The 20,752-nt window shown below is 38.2% G+C and overlaps 1 protein-coding gene across 1 annotated transcript in view; it reads right to left on the minus strand.

Moving 5' to 3' along the window:
* The window catches only part of LRRN1 (leucine rich repeat neuronal 1), a 49,126-nt gene continuing 28,632 nt past the window's right edge, over window positions 259-20,752 (minus strand). Inside the window, 2 exon segments of the mRNA XM_018038414.1 lie at window positions 259-9,253; window positions 9,256-9,586. Coding sequence (XP_017893903.1) covers window positions 7,158-9,253; window positions 9,256-9,307 — 2,148 coding nt within the window. The 5' untranslated portion in view covers window positions 9,308-9,586 and the 3' untranslated portion in view covers window positions 259-7,157.

Here is a 20,752-nt window from a genome sequence, read left to right on the forward strand (position 1 = left end):
TGAGTTCCTCAGCTGACTAGGGTTCTTTTTTCCTGTGCTTTCATGCAACCATTTGATCCTCTTGGTGGCCGAGCTCATACTGGGTGAACGTGTATGTATATGTTCATCTTCCTTTGTGACTGTGCCCTGGAGAGCATGGGCACAGGATGCTTATTTTTATGCCTCTAGTGCTTGAGAGGTAAAATGCTCCCAAGAGAAGGAATTTTTCAATCACCGGATCTCCATAATCACTGGATTGTACAGACTTTAACAACAGGCTTTACATGAGAATTTAATAAATAATATGAGAAGATGCTCTATTTTTTTGCATGAAGGGAAAAAAAATATACAAGACCATTTATACCAGGATTCTAAATTCTATATTCATAAAGATGTATATTTTAATAATTGTTGTATATATACATATATAAATATACACACAGAGGGGAAAAAGGATTTTCTAAAGTATACCAAAATCTCACTTGGTTATTTTGATAAACACTATTTTTTCTTACTATTTTTCTCCAGATACTCTATAATGAATGTATGTTACAGTTATAATCGAAGGGAAAAAATTACTATTTAAAAATGAATGGCAAATAGGACTATCTTAAGATGTCGTGCACACATCTAAGCCAGTTAGAATAAAATTTGGTGAAACAGAACATTGTTATGTGTCATATTCTAATCAGAGGAAAAATAATACAGGAGCATACATTTTTAGTTACTGTTCATAGTGGACTTTTTTTATAGTTTCATCAGTAGAACAAGAGGTATTTAAACCAATTTGTTTCTTATAAGATAGAAAGTAATGTATTTTTAAATTGAAGTCTGTTGAGATCACAAAGATATGGGATTTAGTCTAGAACACTTAATGGGTCCCCTGGGAGTTTGTCTTCCCTTTCCACCCCCTATGGCCTCCCTCCCCCCACCCCCTGAATGATATGCAAGAAAGTTAAGATTAGATTACTCAAGCATCTGTGTTCTCTGTGCTCTGAATGATGTGGTGTAGCTTTAAAAGGCAGAGCAGGGAAATGATTAAACTGTGAGACTAACCTTAAGGGTTACAAAAGAAAAAGAATGAGGCAGCGTTTTTTTTCTTACCAGAAGTCTGTGGCGTTAATCCCATGTTTATACACCTTTTGTGGAAAGGTCCTTTCAAGATCCTCACAAGGTCATGAAACCTATCCTTTTTCTTGCTCCTCACTCTCAGGGAAGAACCAAATCAATCAAGCAAAGGAGCTGGCCAGCCCAGTCCTCTGGGTGGCTTTTAGCTACAAAAACAGTTCAGCGGTCAGTCATGGGCTTTAGAGTCTCACAGCCAGGGCTGAACTCTTGGCTTCAGATCTGACTTCAAATTAAGACTGATGAACTGAGGCTCAGTTTCTCCATGTGAAAAATAGTATATATGCATTTCATAAAAATAACCACTTCATAAAGCTGTTAAAGATTACATGAGATAATATGAGTCAAGTGATAAGTACAATATCTGGAGCGTAAGTGCTCAGTATATGGCAAAATATGGCATCTACTCCAAGTTCTACCCCTATCCATCGCCCCCTGCCTTTTTTTTAAATTGTTTTTTCTTCTTCAGCTTCAGTGTCTTCCATCTGATTGTATGGACTTACTATCACAAATAGTCCTTTACTTTTTCCTCTCTCTGGCTGACTGTTATTTCTGTATACTGATCTCAAGTTTGGGTCTTAAATTAGATCCCGGTACTCTGAGGCCTCACTGCTGGGCAGTGCCTCCTTTTGCTCCATTTTCCCTTCTGTCTCAAGTGCCAAATTGGCTTTTGGGCTCAGTGTTCTCCACTCCTGGTCCAGATTTAGCTTGCAGACCATTTTATAATGGAAACACTGCAAGTTTTATTTATATAAATCTTGAGTTTAAGTTCTCCTTCTTAGAAGCTGTATGATTTCAGGTAAATTGCTTGCATTTTTGAGGTTGAGTATTCATTTTTCTCCTCTCTAGTGGAGGGACAATGCTACCTGCCCTGTACCCACTACCTGGGGGAGGAGGGTCAATTAAAAGGATTAAACGTAAATAATCCACACGAAGCTCCTAGTAGAGGGCTACATACAGAAAAAAATGTTTTTCCCTCCTTCTTCCTTCATAAGTCACCACTGTACATTTGGTCTTCTTCCCTCCAGGACCATCCTGTCTTGTTTGTATTAGTGAGACATGCTAAGGAGCAGACTGATGCATTAAAATGCTGCTTAATTCAGGGCAATCTGCTAATTAAGAATTCATGACCATTTTATCAGGGCCCAGGCTGAAATTTACCTTGTCAGTTTAATCTTATGGGAGAGAAAGGAAAGCCAAGGTGCAAAGAGGAGGACTGCACGGTCTGACCCACTCTGTACTGAGAGCTACTTTCATGAAGGGAGTGAAACGGGCCTTGCTTCATATTAAGTAGTATGCAACTGACAAAACTCGAGTATGTCAAGAAGGCTATCACATTTATTAAAAACAAGAAATCAAGGCATCCTTTTAATGTCTTTCAGCCTCTGGATACTTTTTTTCCCCTAGGGAACAGAGAAATCCCTGAATAAAAAGATCTCACCAATTCCATAAACTTGGTGGTTATACAAAACCCATTTTTTTCCAAGTATGTCAGACACACCCTTCCAGTTATAGGAATTCCACATTTCCCTCTTTAAGCTTCAGAGCTAAAGACTGAGTTTGTTACTAACTTTACATACACCTTCCATGATTTTCTGCTAAGGAAAGGAGGAGCTTGGAATTTCTTCCACACAATCTTTAAAATTTTCTGAGCATGTAACAGAGAGATTATAGGAAAATTGAAGGTTAGAATTAAAGTTAAGCCTCATGTGAACATAGTTTTGATGGGTATCTCAGAAATTCCTAGCACAGAGCTTTAGAGGGGAAGAGAGAAGAACTTTAAGATATTAAGTTTGCAGAGCCATCTCCCATGAATGCTCCGTATGTGCTTTGTCTGCCTCCTTCCACATGCTTGTGACCTCCAGCCTCTCCTTTGGTAGATGCTCCCCCTTCCACCTTAGAAGGGTGCCAGGTGGATGTGGAGGAGACTGGAAGTGAAGGGCCCCATCCTGGTCACCCACTTACAGAACTGAATGGTGTCAGGCAAAAAGAGAAAGGACCAGCAGAGGAGGAGATGGTTACATAGCATTACTAGCTCAATGGATATAAATCTGAGCAGACTCTAGGACATAGTGGAGGAAAGAAGAGCCTGGCATTCTGCAGTCTGTGGGGTTGCAAAGACCTGGACACGAGTTAGTGACTGAACAACAGCAAATGGGCCTTGGTTGTCTTTTCTATAAAATTGTGAAGAATAAAAACCCAGTTTATCGGGACTATTTTGGAGATTAAATTAAATCCTCAAATTCTCAGGATCTGTAATACAGAATAGTAGCCTGAAATATCCTAATGGTGAAATGACTGGGAAATGCTATGTACTAGTCATATTAGTACCATCAAGTGTCTGAGGAGCTCTACAATACTAGACATCCATTTAGTTCTCTCAACCTGTGCTGGGCAATGCTGAATAAGCAGGTACAAAAATAAAGCACTCCCTTGCTATCTCCTTATTCTTACCATGTACCCTAAGTTCCTGATTTGGAGTACAGAGTGAAGGAGCTGGTATCACTGCAAGGGAGGCAGAGCAGAGATCTTGCCAACACCAGATTAGATCAAGTCCGGCAGGGATTCTAGGTCAAAATAATTCCAGAACTCTGGATGAATGGTGATTGTCAAAGTCTTTTAAGAGACATTTTCCCTGCAGGTAATCCCTTATGAATAACAATTTTTAAAAAGTCTATTTGCCAGCAGAGTGAGAGCGACAGAACTTAGGTGAAGAAAGCATTTTTCAGTTGTATTTAGAATGCATCAGAAGTAGTTAAACTCCCCTTTTCAGTGAATAGAAAAGCAGAAAGTATGGTTTTCCTGGCAAAATGTTAGGGATGTGAAAATTTTTTCCCCAGTAATGAAGAAAAGAAAATGCCCTGGCACATGACTACAGAGATAGAAAGCAAACACCAAGTAAAGGACTGATCATGGTGTCCTTAGCAAATAAATGAATGAATAAATAGCAAACCACATAAGAGAAGATAACAGATTTCAGTATTGTTTGTTTGTGAAAGAATGGATATAATACCTTTTGGCCAATCACACAGGCAAATTAGATAATTTGATAATCAAGCATTGCATTTGTTTTTATATTCATGGCATCAGTTCAATTAGGCAAATTTGGGAATGCCTGTTTTGAGAAACTGATCCAAAAATAACCTTGTAAAATCAAGTTAGAGAAACATTATATGCCCTGAGGGTGCAGGAAGTGAAAGAGAAAAATATGAAATTAGAAAGTGACCTATAATAGTCACTTCATTGGTAAAGGTGATATAACTTCCATTACCAATCAAGACCTAGTTTGATGTCTAATTTCACTGGCTGTCTAACTATCAAATTAAATTAAGTACAAATGAGAAAATACTTGGTTAGGGTAAAAAAAAGTACTATACTATTTTGCTTTCTCTCGACTGAAAACCAAACCAAGTAGCACGGACAAGGAAAAAGAAGCTCAAATATTTTATTGGAGAAGGAGTTAAAGGGTTTTACCCCCAAACTGACCTGGCAGAAGATAGTTGGCAAAAAACACTCGGATTTCCTGCTGCTTATTGGTGGTGGTGGTGGTGGTTTAGTCGCTAAGTCGTGTCCGACTCTTGCGATCCCTTGTTACATATCCAGAATAGGGAAGTAGTTTTGTCATTGTTGTTGTGGTGGTGGTTTTTTCATTTACGGCACTAATATCCGAGTGCTGATTATGTGCCAGGTTCAAGTCATTGCTGTATGGGATAAACAATGCTTCCTCCCTGGTCTGGGCCTAATGCTTTGGCATCATTCTCCTTTCACAGTTTGCAGAATTAGCAGAAGAATTTGTTGGGTAGTCCATTACTCTTTGTAGATATTTGAAGACAAGAGTCCCCAGCAGGAAACCCTCCCCAACCAAGGCTGCATCCAAAGCATCTCTAGTCCCTGGTGTATCCTACATGTAACAGGCAAATACCCGTGAGGCAGAAGCTTTCCTGACCCTTTCGTTTGCCCTTGTGCTAAAGCATGTCCTGAATAAATGGGAACTTGAAGCTACAAGGCCATTGTGAAGCAAGGGCACCAGAGGTTGTGAGAACTGTAAAAGAGAAGCTCTGCACCGTAGTCTAGAAGGCTGCTGGTCCCAGAGCAACAGATGGAGGCAGCCTTCTCCATGGATAAAAGTCTGACCAGGGCACGTTACAATCCTTCTCTGGGCCCCAGTTTTTCTGCCAACAAATGAAGGCTGTGGAAACAGATGCTCTTATTCAGATACTCTGTGTTTTTCTATGCAGCTCACTTGCTTCAGCATTTGAACTTCTCTTCTACACAGTAGACACTATGGGAAGGAAGGTGACGATTTTTTTCTAAGAGATTCACACACACAGAAAAGGAATTTTACAAAGAAATCCTTCATCCTTCCTCACCTGCACTTCGTTCTCCCTTTCCCTTGCTTTTGCTCAGCTGGCACCGGCTTGCTCTCAATTTCTTTCTACAATCTCATCGTTCCTGGTGTGACAGCATGTCTCTGGGAGCAGGTGCCAGCTGGAACAGTCTTTTAAAAACATTTCTCTGCTGTATCAATCTGCATCTGCAAGTGGGTCCTCCTTCCTCTAACTATACCTTTAAATCTTTCCCCTCCCCTACTTTGTGGATCTGGCCTCCTACCTAAATCTGGCTCCTTCTGTTCTAAATTTCACACACGTTATTCGGGAAACACATTATTCTGCAAAACTGTTTATACATATTATTTGGATGTAAAATGCCAATTGTGGGGAAGTTGTTCTCTCTTCTATTAATCACTTACTTTTCTCAGTAGATATCTCCCCACTGATATATGGATTATTATGTACCTAGGCAGAATGACAGCTGTTAAAGGAATAACATGCAATACACTTTGGAACTTATGTTTTAGACTGATGGGGAATATGACTACTACTTAAAAAAATATCAGATTTTTAACAAGACCCTTACAGAGAAGGAATGTGACACAGCCAATGTATCTGTGTCTTTTGCTACATTTAGCTCTATATGGGATACAGTAATATACCTTTTTTCTTCATATGAACTTTCCCTTCCATTAGGTCTCATCAGTAATATTTAAAATATAGAAATCCTTTTCATTAAAATATTTATTTCTTCCTTTAGAAAAAGAAATCAAAATTTTTTAGGCCTAGTTTCAAAAAGCAACATGCTGTCCGTAGTTTATTTTGGTGGTTGTTTTTAGGGATGTGAAAAATATCACCACTGCAACTAGCAAGAACTATAAATGATACATTATTGCAAGTGTTCTAAAAAATCAGAACAAAACTAATTTATTATAGTTCTGTCTTCATTATACACCACATGTTGGTGAGTTAAACACAACAAAATTATTGTCTTTTTTTTTTAAAAGTGTCTACTAAAGATAAAAAGAATAAGGTAACAATTAACATGTAGTTTGTTACATAAAAAATCTGATATACATATTTCTATTGCCTGTTAGCTTGTTCTAAGCTTTTTAACTATTACAAAAAGAAAAGTTGTTGTTCAAAAGCAAACATTCAATTTAGTTGATACAACATTACAGTACAGTCAACTAACATCATTCAACAAAGGTAACAAGTCTAGCCTTAGCTTCTTGAGTTAAAAGTCTATAGACCAGATTGCTACAGAAATTTCAATGCTGCTTCGCAACCTTGTGTTAGCTTTTTGGAGGACACGGTACTGTCTGCTGATGGCTTCAGAAGAAGGGGTCATGCTACTGGTAAAAGCACAGGGGAACCCCAACCTGTCATTAATCATTTTATTGAGCATTGTAGTTAGAACAGCATTATTGAGTTTAGCACAACAACTAAAACAAAATAATAATAATAATAATATAATAACCATAATCATAATAATGATAAGAATAAAAACCAAACACAAACTGGAAGCCTAGAGACGCTGCCAGCTGTGTCAAACCCTTGCGATACGCTATACTAAAAAAATTTGAAATATCCACCCATCCTCTCCACTCTGCCACAAACTAGCAAAGTCAAAAATACAAAAGTCTTCAACTTGTTACTTTTGCAGAATAAAGCAAAAACGTCTTTGTGCTCCTTACTACCAGAAGCAAAATATCCACTGAGTTACCACATGTAATAGCTTCTGGATGTGTCAACTTGGGTTGGCTTGGTGTCTGCAGTACCATCTTTGTCTTTCTCGCTGTCACCTTCCCAGAGGTTAATGAGCGGTGGGTACAGCTCATTTAGTGGGATGGAAGAGGTTTTTTGCATATACTTTTTTAATGAATGATGGTAGTTTTTCCTCTTAAATCTTTTGGCAACATACACAGCAATGGACGCAAGGCTAATGACGGCAAACATGGACCCCATTACTGCAGCAAGGGCTGTACTGGTTTCTTGATCAGAAATGTCCAGCGCAAAGGCAGCATTTTTGGTTGTGACATTAACACATGACTTTTGAGTCTGCTGATGAATATTGGACACTGTGAGACACACTTCATAATCTGTGGAAGGCTGCAGATGTGTTAGGTTGTATTCGTGAACATCCACCGGGACCCTGGCAGTGTATGTTATGTGGGGGTTGTCAATCTTCATGGTGGCAGATGACCATTTTAAGTTTGACGTCATGACATTGGAATTGACTTTCCAGGACACTAAAATGGAATGAGATTCTGTCTGCTTGACATATATTTTCAGCACCTGTGTACCATCCAGAAGGGTTCCATTAACCTTAATCATCACCACTCGAGTGTCTGCCCCTTCCACATTCTGGGCAACACAAGTGTATCTTCCTGAGTCTTCAATCTGTATTTTAGATATTTCCAATGTACCTTCACTACTTAGCTTATATTTGTCTGAAAGGGTTTCCACAGTTATCTTATTCCCCAGGGGAGTGACCCAGTATATTTCAGGTTCTGGCTCAGCCATGGCCCGACAATCTAGGAAAACTGTTGTGCCGATATCCATGTTTAAATGATTTGGAAATGTGTCATGAGATATCATTGGGAGGCACTGCTCATTGGAATCCTGGATTAAAACTTCCTTTACCTGTTGCCCTCTGTATTCAGGTGGCATGGCACAGAACATAGACAAGGGCTCCATGAAGCGGATGTTTGTCTTATTAGAGTTAATCCAGTGGATGACACAGTCACACCTCAGGGGATTGCTGTGGATACTGATCTCACGCAGATTAGGAAGGGATTCTACTGTCTTTTGATAAACGGCATTCAGAGCGTTGTTGTTCAACATCAAGCTCTCTAGGGCAGGAACACTTCGAAAAGCCAAGCGGTGGATGTAAGATAATTTGGGGTTATTGGTGGCTTCTAACTTTGTGAGTTCAGGCAAGTTATCCAGGGCATAGCGATCCACAGAAACGAGCTCCCCCATATTGTTGATCCCCAGTTCTTTTAACCGAAGCATATTTTTGAAGTCCCCTTCCTGGATTTTGTGGATGGGGTTTTTGTTGAGGTCTAAGAATTTCAAGTTAGGAACTTTTTGCAGGGCAAGTTGAGGGACTTTGACCAGTTTGTTATCATAAAATGACAGACTCTCGAGGCTATCCAAGCCCACCAAGGCATTTCCAGGAATATCAGTGAGATACATTCCGGCCAAAACTAAGCTTCTCAAATTTGAGAGAGGTTTGAAGTTCATATCCAGAATTCCAATCACGGGGTTTTCCCCAATCATGAGAATTTCCAGGTTGGGTGTGGAATCAAACCAGCGGCTATCGATCACTTTCAATTTGTTGGAATTCAGGTGGAGCCTTAAAAGATTTTTTAAGCCTGAAAAAGCATTGGCAGAAATAGTGCTAATCTGGTTATGGTTGATGTAGAGTTCTTGAAGGTTGCTGAGGTCTTGTAGACAATAATCATTCATTTCCGTAATCTGATTTTCCTCCAGATGTAGAGTGGTGAGCTGGGTCAGGTTTGCTAGCCCTACCTCCTTAATATTTGTAAAGTTGTTTTGGGAGAAATCTAGCTCTGTCAGGTTGAAAAGCTGCTGTAGCTCATCCACAGTCTTGGCGATGTTATTGCTCTGTAAGAGAAGCACTTGAGTGTCACTGGAAAGGTTGCTGGGAATCCTTGTTAAGCGGAGATCATTACAGTCAACAGTGGTGGCTTCTCTGTATGTTGACTGAGGGGTAAACCAGGGCCTAATTTCACATACACAAAGTTGTGGACACTCACTGCTTTGTAGGGAAGACCCAGTTAATGAAGTCAGAGCAAGCTCAGCACCGTCTGGTAAGCTGCTAAAACAAAGCTCATCCTAGCCATGCTGGCTTGCCAAGCAAGTTGAACTCCTGACAATTGTTAAGTTTTAACAAAACACGAGCACTATATAGTGGTATGAAAGACAGCAAGCAAAAAATGTAAACATTTAAGCAAAGTCTCTGTTGAAAACTGTAGAATTCCAGAGTCTGAAGGGATGATTTCCTGGAGTCTCAAAAGGCAGGAAGCAATCTGGAGTCTCTTTACCTGTATCTCTCAATTCCAGGCATGTGCACAGCTCTATGGCATAAGTTATTTCAGCCAAATCAAAGTCTGGAGATGTGCCTGAAAATCAGATTAGGACAAATGTTATGTTTACTCCATATACATTCTATATTACAGCTTTTCTTTGTCTACTAAAAAGACAATCACATTAAATCTAACAACATTCAAAGTAATTAAACAAGCTTTTAATTTATAGAATACTTTTAATATATTATTACACTTACTAAACTAGTTTTAGTGTTCCTTCACTTTTACAATTAATTGGGACTTCTTGTATTATTGAGTGAAATAATTAAACACACAGGTACACACATATACACACACACTTAATAAAAACACTTGGAAAAGCCCACAGATGTCATTTCTTCCAAGATGAAGGTAACTGTAGAAACTACATATGTGGCTCAAAAAAAAAAAAAAATTAAAAGGTCATTCCTCTTTGTATTTTAACTGTATTCTTCATTTGTTTTCACGAATTCTTTCTTTTCCAAATGGTAGACATATTCAGCCACAGCTGATCTAGCTCAATTATTCTTATGCAAAAATTTAATTTAACAGAACTACAAAAGAAAAATATCAGTTTTTCTTGTATTCCCATAGACACGTCTGATTTTGACTGAATGAAATTGTAAAAGGACTCTAGTCCACCACACTACTGGCCTTCATTAAAAATACAAATACACTTATACATGTTTATATATAATTTCACATGCATGATTTCATCCGTCTCATAGGAAATGACATGGTCACTTAATAGCTATACAAGGGTATGTTATTCAACCTTATTTAACATGTTAAATAACAAGGGCATGTTATTTAACCTCTTAAAGCCTCAGCTTCTTCAACCATAAAGCAGGATTGGTCATAAAAGTATCTCTCTCATAGGATTATTGAGAGAACTAAAAGAATCTATGTAAAGCTCTTAGTGTAGTGCCTGGCAGATATTAAATGCTTATAAAAGTTAATTATATTTGTTATCTTATTATAGCTCTCATCTATTTAATTTTAGCTATACAGTGGTTATTGAAGGATAAATAAAAGAAGGAAAGCTGGAGATGTTTGATTTTATTTAGCTATGTATCATCTATTGATTTTGATAAGGTCTTCTGGAGTCAAATATGCATTGGTTGCCTGCTTGTAAAGATCATACAGTAGCTAATGCTGCTGGTTTTTTAGATTACATCACACATAAATGTCATTATGGATTCAGTATCTGTCCTGCTCTCCCAAGACCAGTCCAGTCATTTGCTACGATATTAAAAGTACAGATATATATTTCCTTATACTTGCTATAATGCAATTCAGCTCTAAGTACTAAAGGTACTTCAGTGACTAGTGTTCTCTTTATCTTCAGAAGATTACTATAAGGATTCAATAAAGTAGAGTATATAACATGTTTGAAGTCTAGTGTTCAATAGACAGTAAGCTCTCAATTCATATTAGCTGCTATTACTACCCTCATTCTTTACAAAACACAGTTATCCTTGTGAGGGACCAAGAAGCATAATGCTACAAATAGTCATGCAGTTCTCTATTTGTTTTATATATATATATGTAGAAAGAATGAAAAATTATACATTTTTCAGGTTGTTTTATAGGATACACAAACCAAGTTACTGGTCTAACAAGATGGAATTTTATTTTTTATTTATTTATTTTTTTAGGTATCAAATCACTTTATTTTTTTTCTAAAAGGTATTTATTTATTTTATTTTATTTTTTTACTTTACAATACTGTATTGGTTTTGCCATACATTGACATGAATCCACCACAGGTGTACATGAGTTCCCAACCCTCAACCCCCCTCCCACCTCCCTCCCCATATCATCTCTCTGGGTCATCCCAGTGCACCAGCCCCAAGCATCCTGTATCCTGTATCGAACCTAGGCTAACGATTCATTTCTTACATGATAGTATACATGTTTCAATGCCATTCTCCCAAATCATCCCACCCTCTCCCTCTCCCACAGAGTCCAAAAGACTGTTCTTTACATCTCTGTTTCTTTTGCTGTCTTGCATACAGGGTTATTATTACCATCTTTCTAAATTCCATATATATGTGCTAGTATACTGTATTGGTGTTTTTCTTTCTGGCTTACTTAAGTCTGTATAATCAGCTCCAGTTTCATCCACTTCATTAGAACTGATTCAAATGTACTCTTTTTAATGGCTGAGTAATACTCCATTGTGTATATGTACCACAGCTTTCTTATCCATTCGTCTGCTGGTGGACATCTAGGTTGCTTCCATGTCCTGGCTATTATAAACAGTGCTGCAATGAACATTGGAGTACATGTGTCTCTTTCAATTCTGGTTTCCTCAGTGTGTATGCCCAGCAGTGGGATTGCTGGGTCATAAGGCAGTTCTATTTGCAGACAAGATGGAATTTTAAAAAACCATCCAGTACAGATCTGGGAAATCAGAAGTGGGAGAAGGAGGCTGTGTGCTGCGTAATGCTAGATGCTCACTGTCCTCAGTGGGGTAAAACATACTGACATCCTCCTCCCCTTGATGTGGATACTTGAGCACATATCATGGATCTGCAAAACTTTTCAATGTTTAACACTACCTGATTGTGACTTTTATCAAGAAATGCCATAAAATAAAAACATACCTCAGAGAATAGCATTTTCCAAATATCATTAACTCCACAAGTTTATTCTACTCTTGTTTCCATTTACAGTAATCTTAAAATAGGGACAGTGGTCACAATAGATGTTCAGTTAAGAACATTTTGCCACAGGTTTTTCCTTAATTTTAATTCATAATAGAAAAACCAGAAGAATAAATATACCTTTAATAACTCTGAGATGGAATTTCACCTAATTTTTAAATTCTGACTGAACTGAAGAAAACATGGCAGAAGGTAAAACATATATTTAAGTTGTGTGAGACCCACAAAACAGTCTGTTAATCATTGAAGAGTATCTTTTATGGGGCTATCCTTTGAATATTATCATGCGGAATCCCTCCATTTTAGTTTATATGATGAGGTTATTATATCAAAATATTCAAAATTCTCCTTGACACATACACAAACTTCTTTAAACAAACACACCACACAAGCTCAGAATGTCAGCTATCATATCAAACATAGAGGGAAGATATATTCTCTCAAACTAGCATTCAGCTCCTTTGGGAGCTGAGAATAAAACTTCCTTAACACAAAAGGAGGTGTTTAGGATGTTTCTATTTGTATACCATTGTAAATTCTCTTTATTGTATTCTCCCAGACTTATTTTTGAACATTATACATAGAACAAAGCTTCATAGAGTCCCTATACCATTTTAAAACATAGGTTATGTCTCAGGAACCATACATTAACAGTGTTTAAAAGTAAAGCCATTATTGCAACAAGAGAAGAAAACTACAGACCAGTATCTGATGAATATTGATCCAAAAATCCTGAACAAAATACTAGCAAACTGAATTCAATGGCACTTTAAAAGGATTATACACTACGATTAAGTTGGATTCATACATAGAATGCAAAGATGATTCAATATGTGAAAATCAATCACTGTAGACCATATTAACAGAACGGATGACAAAACCCACATGATTATCTCCGTTGATTCAGAAAAAGCACCTGACAAAATCCAGCACCCTTTCATGATAAAAACACTCAACAAACTAAGAGTAAAAGAAAACTGCCTCAACATAATAAAACCTCTATATGAAAAGCCCACAGCTAAAATTAGCCTCAATGATGAGAGTTTAAGTTTTTCATCTAAAATCATGAACAATGCAACGATTGCCACTCCTATTTACCTTAGTAATAGAACTCCTAGGCAGAGCAATTAGACAAGAGAAAGAAATAAAAGCCACCCAAAGAGGAAAGGAAGATGTAAAACTGTCCCTGTTTGCTGATGATATGATCTTCTATGAAGAAAGCCCTAAAGATATCATGCAAAAATCCTCCAAGCTGTTAAACCTAATGAACAATTTAAATAATACTGCAGGACACAGTGACTTAGCAGCAGCAGCAACAGCAGGACACAAAATCAGTTGTGTAGCTATACAAGTTAATGACCCACCCAGGAAGGAAATTAAGGAAAGAATCCCACCTACAATAGCATCAAAAATAATAAAGTACTTAGGAATAAACTAACTCAACCAAGGAGGAGAAAGACTTGTACACTGAAAATTATAAAATACTGCTAAGAGAAATAAAAGAAGATGAAAATAAATGGAAAGAAATTCCATGTTCATAGACTGGAAGACTTACCACTGTTAAGATACTATCTACCCCAAATGATCTTTAGATTCAATGCAATCCCTATCAAAATCCCAATGACAATATTTAAAGATAATTAAAGAAAAAAATCTTAAAATTTACATGGAATCTCAAGGAGCCCTGACTAGCCAAAACAATCTTGAAAACAAAGAACAAAGATGGAGGCATCACACTTCCTGATTTTAAAACATACTACAAAGTAATAATGACCAAAGATAGACATAAAAACCAATGGAACAGAGAGCCCAGAAATAAGCTCTTCCATATATTATCAGAAGATCTTTGACAAGAGTGCCAAGACTATACAATGAGGAAAGGATAGTCTGTTCAATAAATGGTATGGGTATCCAGATGCAAAAGAATGAAGTTGGGCCCCAAGAGGATAGTCACTGTCAAAAGAACAGAAAAGAACAAACTTTTGATGAGGATGTGAAGAAATTAAAACTCTTGTGCACTACAGGTTGGAATGTAAAATGGTGTAGCCACTATAGAAAACAGTATGGAGGGCTCCTCAAAAAATTAGAAATAGAATAACAATATGATTCAGCAACCCCAGTTCTGGGTATTCATCCCAAAGAATTCAAAGCATGATCTCAAACAGGTATGTGCACACCAATGTAAACTGTAGTGTCATTTATAATGGCAAGAAGTGGAAGCAACCCAGATGTCCACTGATGGATGAATGGAAAAAGAAAACATGGCATATACATAAAGTGGGATCTTATACACCTATAAAAAGGCTTTAAAAAAGAAGGAAATCCTGTCACATCTACAATATGGATGGCCCCTGGGGACATTTACACTAGATGAAATGTTAGTCACAGAAGACAAATACTCTAAGATTCCACTCATATGAATTATTTAAATAATCAAAATCACAGAATCGGAAAGTAGGGAGGTGGTTGCTAAGGACTGTAGAGAGGGGAAAGAGATTAGATTTAAAAAATTTTTAAACTTCATCTTGGAAAACTAATACTCAGTTTTACTCTGATACTCAGAGTATCAGTTTTCCAAGATGAAGAAGTTTTGAGAGCTCTGTACAACAGTGTGACTATACACTTAGAAAATGGAAGATGGTAAGTTTAAGTGAAGGACAAGGAAGCCTGCATACTGCAGTCAGTGGGGTTGCAAAGAGTTGGACATGACTTAGCGACTGAACAACAACATTTAATGTTAGGGCTTTTTACTATAATAAAGTAAGTTAATCATAATACAGGCCAACTTTTATCACCAACACACAAATTAAGATCTTAAATTCTGCAACAAATAACAAATGGCTAGCACAGATTATTTTTTAAAGTAAAATTGATTTGTTCTAGGGCTGATTGGACCAAAGTTGGTCAAATGTGAGAAGACCGTGTTTTCCATAAACAAGTGTGGCAGTTTAAAGGAACGGTCCCTTAAATAATAACAAATCATAGCTTTAAAGGCCCAGAATTGGCCAGTGATGCCTTTCAAAGAGCCCATGAGCAATTATATAATTAAATTTGATGCTTCTTTTTTATATGTTTGGAACACTCTGCTCTGCATATAAAATTTCAAAGGAAATGGACTGCATGGTCATCACCATCAGTGAAATTGGCACTGATTCCCATTTCCCCCATTGAATCATGCAGATGGATGTTAGTTTAACAAAATCACAATAGTTGATAGGAATTTTGGCTAGAATCTTTATGCATGAAGTTCTTAGGGAACTGGGCAAAAGAAATAAGCAAGTCACAGTAACATGACGGTTGTACAAATTCTAGTTACACTAAACACAGATAGCTTTCAAATTACAGAAAGGATTCTGTCCTGGGGGAATCAAGTGGTCTGGATTCAGAATCAGACTTCTTCACTTACTTACTAGAAGTGTTACCTTATACAAACTACATACATTTTTTTGTGTCTCAGTTTCCATGGCTTAAAGTAAGACTAATTATACATACTTCATATGTGGAAACTAAATAAAATAATCTATGTGAAAGTATTCAGCCCAGAATCTGGGAAAGAGTCCAGCACAGACTGAGACCACAAATCCTTATTTGAATCTCTGGAGCCTCATCAAATTTCCCCGTTAAATTTCATTCTTACTCTGCAGTGTGATTGGAAGGTAATGAATAAGCAAATCTCTTTAAGACTCTTGGGTATGACAGGTATTTAGAAAAAGAGTTATTTTTTCTAATTATTTCAAAAATTATTATTGCTTACCATTTCCATTATATTTTTACCCAGTATTATTGGAATTAATGTTATAAACCCAGAGAGCAAATATTGCACTGGGGCTAAATTAAAACTTGTTGCAGGCAAGCGAATTGTGAAACACAAACCTCTCACCTGGAAATTAACATCATCTCATAGACACTATTAGTTACATCAGTGAAGAACTAAAACTTTGACCTCCTAAAAGCTGAAGAAAATGCCTTTAGCAGACATATGCTTTTATGCAAAGTTTCTTTGGTGGTGAAATTCACACCATGTACATAATGTTCAGAAAAATCAGTCTTTTAGCTCTGTTGTTCCCCACATAGATCCAGGGCTAACACAGCATTCAGGTTTGATTGTCTTCTTTTGGGAATGAATAATGGAGAGAAGGGATTTTTATTCAAGTAAGCTTTCCTTCTGGTTAGACACAAAAATTGTCTGCATACACATTCTCTCTCTATCCATTCTTCTGTTATGGGGGCTGAAGTGGGTGTGGTACGGTAGAGCAAACCTCACTCTATGGATTGACCTCCCAGAAGGAACTCCCCTATGTCTGAAGGCCACCTTGACTTCTGCTCCAGGTACAAGTGCCTGATGATTAGATTCACAAAGTCTGTAAGCTTTTTGAAATAGGAATTTAGCACAGAGTTAAGAGTGAAGTTTCTGGAGAAGCAGACCTGGTGTCAAATTCAGCTCTGTAACCTTGAGCAAGTTACTGAAGTTTTCTAAGTCTGGTTCCTTTTTTCAGAAAATGGCTATCATAAAGCCTTCTTTGGTAAGAGAATTAGGATAAGATGTTAAACAGGGAGCTTTTGGTAGAGGACCCTACACATGGCAAGTGCTCAACAAGTGTTAGCCATCACTACTTACAGGTTTGGTGTCTCATATTGAATCGGAGTCTCTTAACAGGCATTGAGGATGAAAGGGTGGTGGAAATCAGTAGAGTGCCATTTTGGCAGCAGCAACTGCAAGTTCTGAAAAGGACTTGGCCAGAGGCCTTCTAACAAGGCAGATGGCTACAGCAGGTATAACCAGAGAGAGACAGAGATTGCAGGGGTTTCTTTATGAAGGGTATATTTTATTTCCCTTAAGAATGAAAGAAGGTCTTGCTAATGCATTCTGAACTCTGAATCTGCAAGAACTGTTTTTAAAGGCATTAGTTTCTTGCACTTTCTTCTGGCCCTTGACCCTTTCTGACTTTTAGATTTCTTTCTCCAACCATTTCCCAAAATTACGCTCCTTGTTCGCACATTATCCAAAATGAAGCACCCTGTAGCATGTGTTAGTGACCGCAGATGGGGGTGCATATGGGAGGAAGAGCTATAATCGTCTCCATAATGCATTAAGGCAACAATAAAGTGTATCCCCTTGTAAGGATGTAATGGAGCTCGCAGAGGCTCTTTTGCATAAGGAACTGTTCCTGAGAGCCCACATTATTCATCAGCAAAGAGTGCAGCAGTGTGTGTGAATGCGCTGAGCAACAGAACGAGCACACCAGGGAAACGATTCTTCATTTTGGCTTCACCACAAACTTTTCAGGTGACCTTGAGCAAGTCCAGTACTCTGAGTCCTATTTTATTTATCTCACAGAAAGTGGGTCAAGAGGAAAGACAGTAGCAGCTTCCGAGACCAACACAATCCTCAGGAAGTCATCTCATCAGCCCATTCTCCAGTGTCATGAAAACTACACTTCCTGCCATTTCAGAGAGGTAATCCTTTTTCCTGCCCTTCCTTCTTTCCTTTGTTTCTCTTTTTTGGTTATTAAATTGTTATACAAGCATGGTGTTTGATGATTATGCCAAGGATCTCAAACTGCAGTGCCTTCAGGGGTCAGGTGGGTAAAGTCAGTTGAGTAGAACACAGAAGGAAATAATGGTCATGTAAAAAGGTGGAGAGTGCATGCACTCCAAAAGGCATCCACAGATATTTATATCCGTACAAGCTAAAACAAAACTATGTGCTTTATGAGACCTTTAATGGCATGTGGCCAGTTTTGAAATCTCTGAACTATTTAAATATCACCATAGGTAACAATATCACCAATAATGCTTAACTAATGGGAGTACCTGATAATTAGATGTCAGTTTTCAAATATTATCGGCAAATACTTCCCACATGAAAACCTATAATTAGAAGCTCAGCGTATTAAGGTGTGTGTGACTCTTTGTTCTGAAGAAAACTTCTTTTGATGTCGTTCAGTCGCTAAGTTATGTCCACTCTTTGCAACCCCATGGAATGCAGCATGCCAGCCTTCCCTGTCCTTCACCGTCTTCTGGAGTTTGCTCAAATTCATGTCCATTGACCAGTGATACTATCTAAACATCTCATCCTCTGCCACCCTCTTCTCCTCCGCCCTCAGTCTTTCCCAGCATCAGGGTTTTTCTAATGAGTCAGCTCTTCACATCAGGTGGCCAAAGTATTGGAGCTTCAACATCAGCATCAGTCCTTCCAGTGAATATTCAGGGTTGATTTCCTTTCAGATTGACTGGTTTGATCTCCTTGCAGTCGAAGGGACTCTCAAGATTCTTTTTCAACACTTTAGCGCTTTTAAAAAGAGCATTCCGTTCAGTTCAGTTCAGTCGCTGTCACGTCTGACTCTTTGTGACCCCATGAATCACAGCACACCAGGCCTCCCTGTCCATCACCAACTCCCGGAGTTTACCCAAACTCATGTCCATCGAGTTAGTGATGCCATCCAGCCATCTCATCCTCTGTCATCCGCTTCTCATCCTTCAACACTTTAGTGCTTTTTAAAAAAGCATTACATTTACAGAAATTCATTTTACACCCCTTTCTTTTGGAACACCTACTTTAAAAGGCAGGACCTTAGAGATACCCTAGGTGATCCAGCATGACCCAGTTAATTGGCAGAGGAACAAAATAAAACACAAGTGCCTTTCTCCTCCATTCAGCAGTTCCTGATCTGACCACTTTAAAATTCACTGTTGGTTTTTCTGGTTCCTAGAGAAAATTGTGATCATCCCTTCCCTAATGTTATTTTCTTCTTGTATATGTTATTCTTAACTAATAAGGACTCAAAAATCCTCTGGCATGCTTAGGCAGTACAAATGCGGTAGTGTGTAAAGCAGAGGATGGCCACACATATCTTTTGATTACCCCAAATTTTTCTTCCTGTTTTGGGCTGGGGCAAATCCATCACACTGCAGGTAAAGCATCAGCCAGCACCTCTGGGAAAAGCTCAGAGGTGCAGCTGGTCTCTAAGTTGAGGGTATAAGCTAGAGGCACAATTTATTAGGCTCCTGAGAGGAACTGGGCATGGACAGCACATTAGCCCTTGTGGGAGGGTTGGCCAGGCATGGTAAACAGAACAGGCTAGGACACATGACTGAAGAGTTACAAAAGAAAAAATTTAAAAGACCAAAAGAAAACAAAAGCCAGAAGCCCAGAGCCAGTTTGGATGAACCCAAATCTAAGTAGGTGGCTTGGTATGGTTGGGAAGGGGCTTGTGGAAGAGCCCTGGGGAATAATATCTACTTCAGAATCGATTTGGTTTCAACTGATCAAAGGCAAACAGCCTCATCTCCCTTTGAAATATGAGAAATACAAACTATGAAAGTTGGATAAGGCCTTGGAGATCACCTGGCACATCTCAAACAAGCTCTCATTTCATAGAGGACACCTCAGAGAGGTGAGATCATATATTTGGAGGCCAAGCTTGACTGCATTCCTACCCTCCAAACACAGGGCTGTTTATGGAACCCCACATTGCTTCCACTTAGTCTTGGGTTAGTTGAAATTCATATTCTGGCAGGGTCTAAATGGGGAGGGTCCAAAACTCTCTGAAGAATGTTGGCCTCCAGCACTCCGTTAATCAGTTACCATTTATTAGAAGCAGAGGAAAATGTCATTCGATTTAGGAAGAGTGCAGTGGCTTGTTTAGTAACCTCCATCTTAACCTTTGCTTAGGTGGATCACAGACAGGATAGCTCCATCAATCATGCTAATGGCCAGTTTATTCCAAAAAATTACATCAGGTCAGTTAGACAATGTCTATTGATGTTTTTAAAACATGCTAGTGAATTGATTATAATGGTTGATCTGTTCTACATAAGCACAACCAAATCACAAGTTTAATTTGTAAAATGCAGAAATTAAACTTTTTAAAATTTGATGATGGACTGTGTATATTGCAAACTTTGTAAGAAAGGGCACAGATATTCATATATAATAAGTGCAAAGAGTCAGACACGATTGAGTGACTGAACTGAACTGAACTGAAAGTGGATTTGAAAGATTAGTAGGAGCTGGAACTGAGCATTCAAGGTAGGAGAGGCCTCATGAATACTATAATAATAATATGAATATAGCTAACTTTATTAATAGACTTACCTTAATAGAAGACTTACTACGGACTAACCACTATAGTGAGTGCCATACATGTATATGCTATAATGTATGATCATCCCTATGTGTTATAGAGAGGTCAAGTAACTTGCCTAAAATCTCAGATAAGACTGAGTCAAGGACATAAAGCTCAGGCCATAATCTTATCTAGTTGTGAGTCTTTTCTGGTTTGGAGGCAGTTCAAAAATCAGAGTGATACAGGATTGGTGCATTAGACCAACAGTTAGATGACCTGAGTCCTTAGCTCTGGTTATGCCTCCAACTCAGATCATGCTGGCCATCTTTCCCGCCTGTAAGGGATGAGTTGGGGCCAGGTATAGATGATTTCTTAGGACTCTGGTAGCTCCAGGATTTTAGGTACTTGACACTTATTTTCTGAGTTTCTACTCATAGTAGCACCCATATAAGCAGCCCTTCCTATGACAGCAAAACACTACT

Source organism: Capra hircus, chromosome 22 (genome assembly GCF_001704415.2).
Source record: "Capra hircus breed San Clemente chromosome 22, ASM170441v1, whole genome shotgun sequence".
Classification (NCBI taxonomy): domain Eukaryota; kingdom Metazoa; phylum Chordata; class Mammalia; order Artiodactyla; family Bovidae; genus Capra; species Capra hircus.